Source organism: Rutidosis leptorrhynchoides, chromosome 6 (genome assembly GCF_046630445.1).
Source record: "Rutidosis leptorrhynchoides isolate AG116_Rl617_1_P2 chromosome 6, CSIRO_AGI_Rlap_v1, whole genome shotgun sequence".
Classification (NCBI taxonomy): domain Eukaryota; kingdom Viridiplantae; phylum Streptophyta; class Magnoliopsida; order Asterales; family Asteraceae; genus Rutidosis; species Rutidosis leptorrhynchoides.
Window position 1 is genome coordinate 15,763,470 of NC_092338.1, and position 12,080 is coordinate 15,775,549.

General features: G+C 37.4%; 1 protein-coding gene across 3 annotated transcripts; it reads left to right on the forward strand.

Annotated features, from left to right (window-relative positions):
* The first annotated feature begins 20 nt into the window (after window positions 1-20).
* On the forward strand, window positions 21-3,367 carry LOC139851700 (G-type lectin S-receptor-like serine/threonine-protein kinase At4g27290). 3 transcript variants are annotated; one of them, XM_071840832.1, is made up of 7 exons: window positions 21-1,300; window positions 1,450-1,606; window positions 1,693-1,816; window positions 1,928-2,138; window positions 2,217-2,451; window positions 2,717-2,867; window positions 2,967-3,367. In XM_071840832.1, the coding sequence occupies exons 1-7, from the start codon at window positions 31-33 to the stop codon at window positions 3,261-3,263; spliced, it is 2,445 nt and encodes an 814-aa protein (XP_071696933.1). In that variant the 5' UTR covers window positions 21-30; the 3' UTR covers window positions 3,264-3,367. The 3 variants fall into 3 exon arrangements, with proteins under 3 accessions (XP_071696933.1, XP_071696934.1, XP_071696935.1); XM_071840833.1 differs by having other exon boundaries at window positions 1,450-1,575; window positions 1,698-1,816; XM_071840834.1 differs by lacking the exon at window positions 2,967-3,367 and having other exon boundaries at window positions 2,734-2,865.
* The last annotated feature ends 8,713 nt before the right edge of the window (window positions 3,368-12,080 follow it).

The window sequence follows — 12,080 nt, forward strand, 5'->3', positions numbered from 1 at the left end:
TCATTCTCCCACCTACACCAACTACCACAAATGAAAAAACTATTTACTATAATAATCTACTTATACTTCCATGAATTATTTACATGTATCATGGCGGCAGACACCTTAACCATAAACCAAACACTTAAAGATGGTGAAACCATTGTTTCAGCAAACGAGTCCTTCGAGCTCGGGTTCTTTAGCCCGAGCAACAACACCGTAAACCGCTACTTAGGCATATGGTACAAACGGCCAGCAACAGGACCCGTTATTTGGGTTGCCAATAGAGAAACTCCCATTAGTAACAAATCAGGTGAGCTGACTTTAAGCCCCCGGGGTTTATTGGAGCTCCGTTACTCGACCACCAACCGAACCATTTGGTCATCTGATTTAACAAGGAACACTGGAAACGTAGTTGCTCAGTTATTGGATAATTCAAATTTTGTGATTTTGGATAGTCAATATGGGCATGAAAATTATATTTGGCAGAGTTTTGATTATCCAACAGATACCGTAATGCCAGATATGAAATTCGGAAGGAATTTGAAAAGAGGCGTAGTCACAAGTTATACCTCTTGGAAAAGTGATGAAGATCCTTCTCAAGGCAAATATACGGTTTACATGGATTTTAATGGCCTCGCACAAATATTTCATAACATTGGAGATGATATTCAATATAGAGCAGGATCTTGGAATGGACTACAATATAGTGGCAGCACGAATAACCAGCCTAATCTGATATACAGAAACTGGTTTACGTATGATGAAAATGAAATTTCGGCTGTGTATGTATTGCAAAACAAGTCGGTTCTTACTAGGGTAACTATTAGTCCACAGGGAAACATGGAACAATGGTATTGGATCAACCGAACACAAGGATGGTTTGTGTATGCATCATTTTTAGAAGATAGTTGTGATCGATACGCGTTGTGTGGGGTTTATGGGAGTTGTGACATCGAACAGTCTCCGAATTGTGGTTGTCTAAGAGGGTTTACTCCTAAAAGGCCTGATCATTGGAACATAGCGGATTGGACAAGCGGTTGTCAAAGAGAAATCGGGTTAGATTGCAGGGTTAGGGAAGGGTTTGGGAAGTATTCATTTATGAAACTACCAGACACCCGAAAGGCATGGTTCGATAGAAATATGACATTGCAGAAATGCAAAGTGAAATGTACAAATGAATGTAATTGTACGGCTTATGCAACTTTGAACATCAAACTAGGTAGCGGTTGTGTGTTATGGTACAGTGAGTTGATCGATATGAGAATCCTTCCTGATAACGGGCAAGACATTTTCATACGGATGTCCGCTACAGAATCAGGTAAACACACACACACACGCGCTTTTTCTTATTATTTTGCCAGCTAGATAAGAACATAAAAAAAAATGCAAGTTTGATTTATGTGACTCAGAAATCAATTTAAATCAAACTACGAATATTACAACTATGACATTCAAGATCATTCACAGAGAAAGATAAGATTGGTTCACGAAGAAAGAAGATAGTTTGGGCCATTGCCATCCCTGTTGCTTTAGGATTAGTCAGTGCAGTAGGAATATGTATTTTGATCCTTAATAAAAAGAAGACGGCAAAAGGTAAACAATATTCAAAAAGATTTTTAACGAGGTAAATTTTATTCAAAAGTTCATCATTTCATTTGCATATTCTAACTTCTAAACTTACATCATTCGTGTTTTTCTTGGGAGACATAGTACAGTTATGGAAGCAGATATTTTTCACCTACCGTTGTTCAGTTTCTCCATATTGCTTACAGCTACCGACAACTTCTCAGAAGAAAATAAGCTTGGTGAGGGTGGTTTTGGACCGGTGTATAAGGTACTAGATAGTCTTGAAAAACTGAATTTGAATTGTAATGATTGTTTTTCATAAGCTTTATATCAATTAATACAAAACAATGAAACAAAACTCGTATAAACCTGATCGAAGGGATTTCTGGAAGACGGGCAAGAGGTTGCAGTGAAGAGGCTCTCTAGATGTTCAAATCAGGGAGTAGAAGAGTTCAAGAACGAAATTTTATTCATTTCAAAGCTTCAACATCGGAATCTTGTTAAGATACTAGGATACTGCATCCAAAGGGAAGAAAGACTGTTGGTTTATGAGTACATGCCCAACAAAGGGCTCGACTTGTATATATATAGTAAGTCCTATAGGATCACAATCATATTTTTTCCAGTTTAGAACACGACCTTATGATTTATGGATATATATTTTGCAGAAGACAAAAGCAAAAACCTCGACTGGCCACAACTATTCAATATTATCAATGGGATCGCACGAGGTTTACTTTATCTTCATCAAGATTCTCAACTACGTATTATACACAGAGACCTCAAAGCTGCCAACATATTGCTTGATCGTGAGATGAACCCCAAGATATCAGATTTCGGTACTGCAAGAACCTTCATTAAAGATGACGCCAAAACAACAACGAAACGATTGGTTGGCACATAGTAAGCTCTTTCATAAGCAAGCATTATCTATAATATATATTTATGAAGATGTTTAGTATTTCCTGTAAATATGCTTAGAGGTATTATACTGTATAATACCTTGATCACATTTAGTGATGTATGACTAAAAATGATGGTGTAAAGATCGTCTCCTTTGATTTTATTTATTTATTTTCTTTGAAAGGAAAACTCGTAACCTCCCTTGATTATGTCAGTAGTATGATGATGATCAACAATTTTTTACATAATTCATACTTTGATACAGTGGATACATGTCCCCAGAATACGCAGGGAATGGGATTATTTCCGTAAAATCAGATGTTTTCAGCTTCGGTGTTATCGTCTTAGAAGCTGTGAGTGGGATGAAGAATAGAGGATTCTGTCATGAAGCCCACAGCCAAAACCTTCTTGGACATGTAAGATGAAACAAGTCCTTGTTTGAATCGTGACAATCTGATTATATATGTTGCTTGTTCGGTTGCCTAAATTTATAACAAATACTATCAAATTTGTAGGCTTGGAAGCTCTATAAAGAAGGGAATGTGTTAGAACTGTTTAATGTATCTACACTAAAGTCAAATCAGATATCAGAAGTATTACGGTCGATCCAAGTTGGTTTACTGTGTGTTCAGCACAACCCAGATGATAGACCAAACATGTCCGAGGTGATTGCAATGTTGAGTGGCAAAAGCCGATTGGCAGAACCAAAACAGCCTGGTTTCTTTATAGAACAAAGTTGCGAGAGTTTAGCTACAGTTGTAACACCAAGCACGAACAACGATGTCACATTCACAATTTTAGAGGCTAGATAAATACTAATCCGTATATTAGTAGACAATCTAGGATCCATAATTGGTTCGAATGTATCATATATGCACAAATACTTGATTTAATTAGAATATATAATATATATACTAACAAACTTAAATAATCAACTTTTGAAGTGGTAATGTTTTCCTGTAAAAAAAAAAAAAAAAAAAAAAAATAATAATAATAATAATTCTGCCACTACTCCAAATTTCATTCTCATGATATTTTTGCAGCCCCAAAAACCAAAACCCAACTCTCTCTCAAATACTTACTTTTCTCCCAAAAGAAACCCTATATTTCACCTCATTCGAAATGTTGAGAAAAGTGGCACCGAATTATAGCAAACCGCTAGTAATAATATGAAAACGATAATAAAGGAACATCGAGATTTAACGTGGAAAACCCCAATAGGGTAAAAACTACGGGCAATGAAAGAAACGTTTCACTAATAAGAATAATAGGAATTACATTTCTCTCTAATTACAAGGATAAACATTAATCTTTATATCTCTTGTAATTAGGAGATTACTCACAAACTCTCTATTTAATCTATTAGAATACAAGGAAGAAAGAAAGAATATGGTACGAGTAAATATGCATGAGTGCTGCCATATTTATAGTACTACAAATGTGGTTGGTGAAGTATGAAAATAAGAAAGTCTTCCATGGTAGGCAACTACCATCCACCAACCATTTACTTTTCCATTTCAACAATCTCCCACTTGAAGATTCGATTGAAGCCCAATCAATCTTCACACGATAATCCTTCCTTGCCAATTATGTTACTTACGTCTCCGCTAGGCCGCATGAGGAACGGCACCAAATAAACTTGTCACGGTTGATTGACTTTGTTAGAAAATCAGCTACATTGTCGTCAATATGAATTTTCTGCATATCCACGGTTCCTTCTTCCACTTTCTCACGAACGAAGTGATACTGAACTCGTATATGCTTTGTCTTTGAATGAAATGCCGGATTCCTTGCAAGATGCAAGGCACTCTGGTTGTCACAAAATAGAGTGATATTCTTTTGTTTGTGCCCAAGTTCCTCCAACAACATTTTCAACCATACTGCCTCTTTAGTAGCTTGAGTAGCTGCTACATATTCTGCCTCTGTTGTTGACGTCGCCACAACTGACTGCAGTTTTGAAACCCAGCTTACTATTCCACCACAAAGTGTGAAAACATATGCAGTGGTAGATTTACTTTTATCGATATCACCTGCATAATCTGAATCAACATACCCTTTAACAATAAATTTCGGTTCCCCATAACATAATGCAACATCTAAGGTTCCCTTGATGTATTTAAGGATCCTCTTTACTGCATTCCAATGCTCTTTACCAGGATTCGCCATGTACCGACTAACTACTCCCACTGCATGTGCAATGTCTGGTCTTGTACATATCATTGCGAACATTAAACTTCCCACTGCTGATGCATACGGTACTCGAGACATCTCCTTCCTCTCGTCTTCACTGCTAGGACACATAACGGAGGATAACTTGAGATTAGTAGGAAGTGGGGTTGAGACTGGCTTACTATCTTGCATATTGAAACGCTCCAAGATTTTCTTCAAATAATTCTTTTGAGAAAGTCAAATCTTCCTATTATCTCTGTCTCGGTGAATTTGCATCCCTAGAATCTTGTTTGCGGCACCCAAGTCTTTCATTTCAAACTCCCTAGCCAATTGAGCCTTCAGCTTATTAATACGATCTTTGTTGGGGCCTGCAACCAACATGTCGTCTACATATAACAGCAAAATGACAAAATCATTGTCCCCAAACCTCTTGAAATATGATCAAGGGTCTGCATAAAGTCTGTTATATTCAAGGCTCATCATGAAAGAATCAAATCTCTTGTACCAACATCTCGGCGCCTGTTTGAGACCATACAGAGATTTCTTTAACCTGCAAACCAAGTTCTTTTTTCCTTGTAGTTCAAAACCTTCTGGTTGAAGCATATAAACTTCTTCTTCAATATTTCCATGAAGAAATGCAGTTTTCACATCTAGCTGCTCTATATGCAAATCAAATGTAGCACACATCGCTAGAACTACTCGAATTGTTGTAAGTTGAACCACAGGAGAAAATATTTCATTAAAGTCCGTACCTTCTTTCTGAGCATATCCTTTAACCACCAGTCTTGCACGATACCGCTCTACTTGATCATCGCCATTTCGCTTGATCTTATACACTCATTTATTTCCAATAGGTTTTCTACCTTTCGGCAATGGCACAAGTTCCCATGTTTTATTTTTATGAAGAGCTTCAATTTCTTCCTGCATAGCTGTCATCCACTGAGATGCATCTGAATGATTTAGTGCCTCGCGAAGAGTTGTTGGCTCTCCTTCCTCTGTTAGAAGACAATATGCAACATTGCTTTCCATAATGTAATCTGAGTGCCACCCTAGACGTTTTCGTTCCCGATTAGAAATACGAGTCGCTGGAGCTTCATCAACGACTACTTGATTTTCATCGTGCTCTGGTACTGCTTCAGAAGAATCTTTATGAAATTCATTACCCACCTGTATCGGTATAGTTTCTTTTGAAGTGCTAACATCTTCAAGATCTTTGTCTTCTGTAAAGACAACATCTCTGCTGATGACTACTTTGTGGGCAGTGGGGTCCCACAAGCGATACCCCTTAACTCCATCAGCATACCCCAAGAACAAACACTTTCTGGACTTTGGATCCAACTTTGTCGTTTCTTGAGAATTGTACATTGCGTACACAGGACTTCCAAATACATGAAGGTCAGAATAATCAACTAGTTTTCCAGTCCACATCTCCATCGGCGATTTCAACTCAATTGCAGTTGATGGTGACCGATTTATCACGTAACAGGCAGTACTTACTGCTTCTGCCCAGAATGATTTTTCCAAGCTTGCAGTTGCCAACATCGCCCTTGTTCTATCTAACAAAGTTCTATTCATCCGCTCCGCCACTCCGTTTTGTTGAGGAGTGTATGCCGTCGTGAACTGCCTTTTGATACCTTCTTGTTTGCAGAACTTATCAAATTCATCACCAGTGTATTCTCCTCCATTATCCGTCCTTAAACACTTGATCTTTTTACCAGATTCAAGTTCAACCAGCGCTTTGTAAACTTTGAAAACTTCAAACACATCCGCCTTTCTCTTGATTGGGTACACCCAACATCTCCTAGTGTAATCATCAATAAATAATACAAAATACTTTGCTCCTCCTAGGGATTGAACTAGTGCTTGCCACACATCAGAGTGAACCAATTCTAGAATCAATTTACTTCTAGAATTTGATGTGTTAAACTTCAGGCGATGTTGCTTGCTGATTACACAATGCTCACAGAAAGGTAGCGATACCTTTGTAAGACCAGGAATAAGATTTCTTTCAACAAGAATCTTCATACCTTGCTCAGACATGTGTCCAAGCTTTTGATGCCATGTCATAGCAACTTTATCACTTGAACTATTCGAAGCAACAGATGCTTCCGATTCCTGTACCGTCTCGCCTTTCAGAATGTATAAATTAGCACCCACCTTTTCTCCTTTCATAAGTACAACCGCGCCTTTCTTGATTATCATGATCTTCTCATGTATCACCATCTTACAACCAAGATCATCCAATTGTCCTAAAGACAATAAGTTCTTCTTTAAACCCTCCACGTGTCGCACACCTTGAATAGTGCGAACTGTACCATCGTGCATCTTCAGAATGATATCTCCAATTCCAATGATCTTTAGTTCATGTTCATTGCAACTGTATACAGATCCTCCTGAGATACGTTCATATTGTTTGAACCATTCTCTTTTAGGGGTCATGTGAAAAGTAGCTCCCGAGTCAAATAACCAGACATCAACAAATGTCTTTCTGCCTTCATTTGCTACCACTGCCTCACTAACCAAAGCAGTCCCATCATCTGGAGTGGTTGCAATATTTCCTTGAGGATTTGAGTTATTTAAACTCCGACAATCCTTCTTCAGGTGACCTTTCTTGCCACAATTGTAGCATGTATAGGTCTTCTTCTTTTTAGACTTTGGTTTACCATGATTGTGACTCCCACTTGGGCCACGTTCCGTTGATCTCCCTCCTGACACCACCAAGGCCTCCACTTGTCGTGAACCGGCCTGTTTGTCCTCCTTGTTATTGCGCCGATTTTCTTCTTCTAGAATAGCAGCCGCAACTTCATCATAGACTAGATACTCCGAGAGAACATTATTGGTTAAGTTAATAATGAGTTGATCATACGAATCAGGTAGACTCTGAAGTAAAAGTTCAGCACGTTCTTTTGGCTCTATATTGCAGCTTAATGAAGCGAGTTGAGAAAATAGAGTATTCAAAGAATTAATATGCTCATTAACTGAAGTAGATTCGTTAATGCGTAGCGCATAAAGTTTCCTCTTAAGGAATATCTTGTTGTGGAGTGATTTGGTCTCGTACAATTTTACGAGGTGATCACAAATCTCTTTCGCCGTCTTCTTTTCTTCTATGCTAGACAAAACGCCATCTGCTAGTGTCAGATGAGGATTTGCGATAGCCTGGCCGTCCATCTCTTCCCATTTTTCATCAGTGACTTCGGTGGACCGTCCACGGATGGCCGCCAAACACTTATCCTTTCTCAGGATAGCTTTCATCTTTAGTTTCCATAACGAGAAGTTACTCCCATTGAACTTTTCAATTTCAAATTTTGTAGACATTGCTATAATTACAATCTTTTTTTCGACAATACTAATTTTTTTCTGAGAAATAGTACCCGAGAACTTATCGAGTGAAATTAATCTTACTTATTTTCTGATGTGGACGATCCACTCCCGTGGCAACCACAGAGCGTACGATAAGTAGATTAATAATACACACTATATATTAGACCTTAGCTCTTGATACCACTTGTTGAGAAAAGTGACACCGAATTATAGCAAACCGCTAGTAATAATATGAAAACGATAATAAAGGAACATCGAGATTTAACGTGGAAAACCCCAATAAGGTAAAAACCACGGGCAATGAAAGAAACGTTTCACTAATAAGAATAATAGGAATTACACTTCTCTCTAATTACAAGGATAAACATTAATCTTTATATCTCTTGTAATTAGGAGATTACTCACAAACTCTCTATTTAATCTATTAGAATACAAGGAAGAAAGAAAGAATATGGTACTAGTAAATATGCATGACTGCTGCCATATTTATAGTACTACAAATGTGGTTGGTGAAGTATGAAAATAAGAAAGTCTTCCATGGTAGGCAACTACCATCCACCAACCATTTACTTTTCCATTTCAACACGAAATACAGATTCACAGGTTTGTCTGAAAATTATATTAGGGTAGGGTTTATTAAACAGAATATTTAATTGTTACCGGATGTATCGTGTATTTGAACAATTAAGTTTTCAATTAAATTCAACATTAAAAAATTAAATCAATTTGTATAGAATGTACTTACATTCAGTCTCATGATGCTATACGGTATTATTCCTGGATATGTACGTACATCTATGAGAATATGGATGTACGAGCATACAGTGTGGGGCATCAATCGCTCCCCATGTATCACCGCTAGACGGCGTCACGGCTACTCCCCGGTCCCTTCGCCAACTTCCGTCGTCTTTACCTTAGTACGTAGTATTTTTTTTTTTTCAGGCTATGTGCTCTGATGAACAACAAAAAGGGGAAAATTGGGAATGTGTAGGTCTAAATTTAATACTCCGTATATGGGTTAGTACGCAGTATTTTAATTTATTATTTATAAAGTGACTTTGATTTTTAGAAGATTATATTAAATTAATATTAATATTAATATTAATATTAATATTAATTAATATTAATATTAATATTAATATTAATGCACAATTTGTGACAGAAGAAGTAATTTAAATAGTGGATAAATGATGCTAAATGTATCTTGGTAGTTTAATATTACTATATCAAATTCGATAAATTTAGATAAATTAATTGTAAAATAAAAATATTTTTAACACCATTTTTTTTTTGTTTAAATTGTAATATCAGTATCTGTAACCGTAACTTTGTTGGACAATCTTTATGCTCTCTACTTTTTCTAACACAGTTAATCACTTGAGACACACTAATTGTGTAACACCTTAGGCAAATCCCACATCGTCCACGGACATGAGTGATCATGGGATTATAAGGTAATACTCACGCTTAAATGACACAACGCGTTTTGGGACCACAGGTGGAGCTGGTGTGCGAGTATGTTGTGGTTAAGCGTGCTCGGGCGAGAGCACTACCAGGATGGATGACCTCCTGGAAAAGTGCTTCTCATGTGTGGTCGCCAAAAAAAAGTCGTGGTCAAAACAAACTACCTAAATTAGAGCACTCAGAGCCGTTGCAATTTTTCGGCGTCGACCAAATCCGAAGCCGGAGACGTCGATCACCTCCACTCCATAAATCGCTGTTTCCGCTAGCTATTTTCAGCCACCGTCGCATAGGCGACGTTGAATCATGTGATTCTCTTTTCTTATTTTTTTTTTCCCTTTCTTCTTTTTTCTTTCATTTATTTCTGCTTTTTGTTTTTGTCGTTGCAGGCGACGAGCAGCTGAAAAGGGAGATAGGGTGATTGATGTAGTTTTTAGGTTTTTACAATATGGGCCTCATTTTTAATATACAGACTATTTTTTATTTTGAAATGGGCCTGTTTATTCTTTTGGAGTTTTAATAATAGGGAAATTCCCCAAAATACACTTTTTTAAAAACTTTTTTTCCATAATACACTTTTAGAAAAAAAATTGTCTATTTACACCATTAAGTCGACCACACATTGGGTCGACTACCTCTATACCCGGTCGACCACACCAAATTTAAATGTGGTCGACCACCGTTTATAACTGGCAAGGTCGACTTCTGTTGGCTATCGGTCGACCACTATATTCGACCCCAAAAAACACGGGCGACCTTAATGATGGTCGAGTATACAAAAAGACACTGAAATAGCGAGTTGGGATAACAAAATTCAAATTTCAACTCTAACATTGCAGATTCAAACCTGATTCATCAACCCTCATTCATTGCAGATTCAATCAAGAGATCACTTCAATAGTTTGTAGATAAACCCTAATTCCATCGTCAGTGTATCTATTTCGTCCCTAGATTCAATCAAGAGTTCCCTTCAAAGATGACAGATATTGAGGTAAAACCTATTTCGTTGTTGTATGTATATGTTAGTTTATCTGTATGTGTATATATGTGTATATATGTATATCTATGTATGGGTCCCTGTATTTATATATATGTGTGTATGGATGTATTTGTATGTGTGTATATGTCAGTATATGATAGGTATCTGTAATTGTATATGTATATGTATATGTATATGTAACTATAGATATACAATTCTCCCATTGTTTTTGCTAAAGTGTATATATCTGTATATGGTTATGGGGATGCCTTAGGTCAGAAGATCACTTGCATACTCGACCATTCAAAGGGTCGACTTTCAAAAACATACACTATAGTCGACCCCATTTTGGGTCGCCTATAGTTGAATAAAACTTTAGTCGACCAAAAAGAAGGTCGACTATAGTGTATTTGCTTTTCAATTGTATGTACCTGTATGTATGTGTATGTATATTAACATTTATGTATAATGACATTATCATTGTCTGATTGCAGGTTTGGTTCGAGGCCAAGGTCACCATTCGAAGCAAGATGTCTCTTATAAGGGAGATTAAGAACAAACTCACTCCGGGTTAGACAAAGATTTTCAGAGAGACGTGTTTCGGTCATTGGTTAGATATAAAGTGTGATGACAATGATCCGGGATACATACATTGCTTATTAATGAATCAGACTGACCGTCCAAAAAAGTTTGTAATCAACGGACGTGAAATATGTGAGGAGCCAGAAGAGCTATGGTTTCGAGTTACCCGAGACCATGTCATTAGGTGTGGTAGACATGAGTTTTGCTTGGTTACCGGGATGCGGTTTGGTCCAGTTACATCTTTTATAGATTGGATAGGTCAAGAGAGGTCGGATTTTGACCACTCGGTTTCATCTCGTGTTTTTATTAAACGACATAGTGGTCAACGTCATCTTTCGGAGTTTCACGACGCCTTTTTTAAAGATGAGTTGAAAGGAACTGACAAGGATAAGGTCATAGTCGCCATTGCGTTGACCAAGAGTTTAAAGATGAGTTAAAGATGCTAAAGTACCGGTAAAGAAAGTTGATGATCCGAAGAAATTTGATGATGAGACGAAGAAGGAGTTGACGGATATGATTAAGAATTTGACAAAGAGATTAGATGACCAGGAAAACAAACATGCCAAGGAGATTAAGGAGATGAGTGATCGGGTTGAGGCTGGCATCCGTGTTACACGTGAGACACTAAAGATAGTGCAGAGTTTATATGTTTCTAGAGGCTACCACAAGACAATGATTTTAAAACTTCATTCTATGATACAAAACCTACAACAGCATATCCGTCAACAAGAGCAGGTAATTTCTTATTATATAATTCATTTAAGCAAGTTGGTAAGTTATATAAACTGTCCAGTGTGCAGATTTGTAGTCGACCCTTCATTGGATCGACTATCACCACGTTTACATTGTAGTCGACCATTATCTAGGTCGACTATAATACATTTATACTATAGTCGACACATGTCAAGGTCGACTATATGGATGACTTTCTGATGACTTACTGCTGTGTGTTTCTGTGACAGGATGATGGTGGTTTCATTGGTGGATATGTGTCAGATGTTGAAGTTCAGACAACCAAGAAAGATATGTATGATAATATGAAGGTTGCTTCACCGGTTTATGTGAGGAGAAGCAAAAGGGACCGTCGGGTTGCACGGGCAAGGATGTCTCCCTTCGT

Coding starts and splice junctions, on each gene's coding strand:
- LOC139851700 (XM_071840832.1), top strand. CDS start 31: ATGAAAAAACTATTTACTATAATAATCTACTTATACTTCCATGAATTA. Junction 1,817..1,927: donor GTTTTGGACCGGTGTATAAG/GTACTAGATAGT, acceptor ACCTGATCGAAG/GGATTTCTGGAAGACGGGCA. Junction 2,452..2,716: donor AAACGATTGGTTGGCACATA/GTAAGCTCTTTC, acceptor ACTTTGATACAG/TGGATACATGTCCCCAGAAT.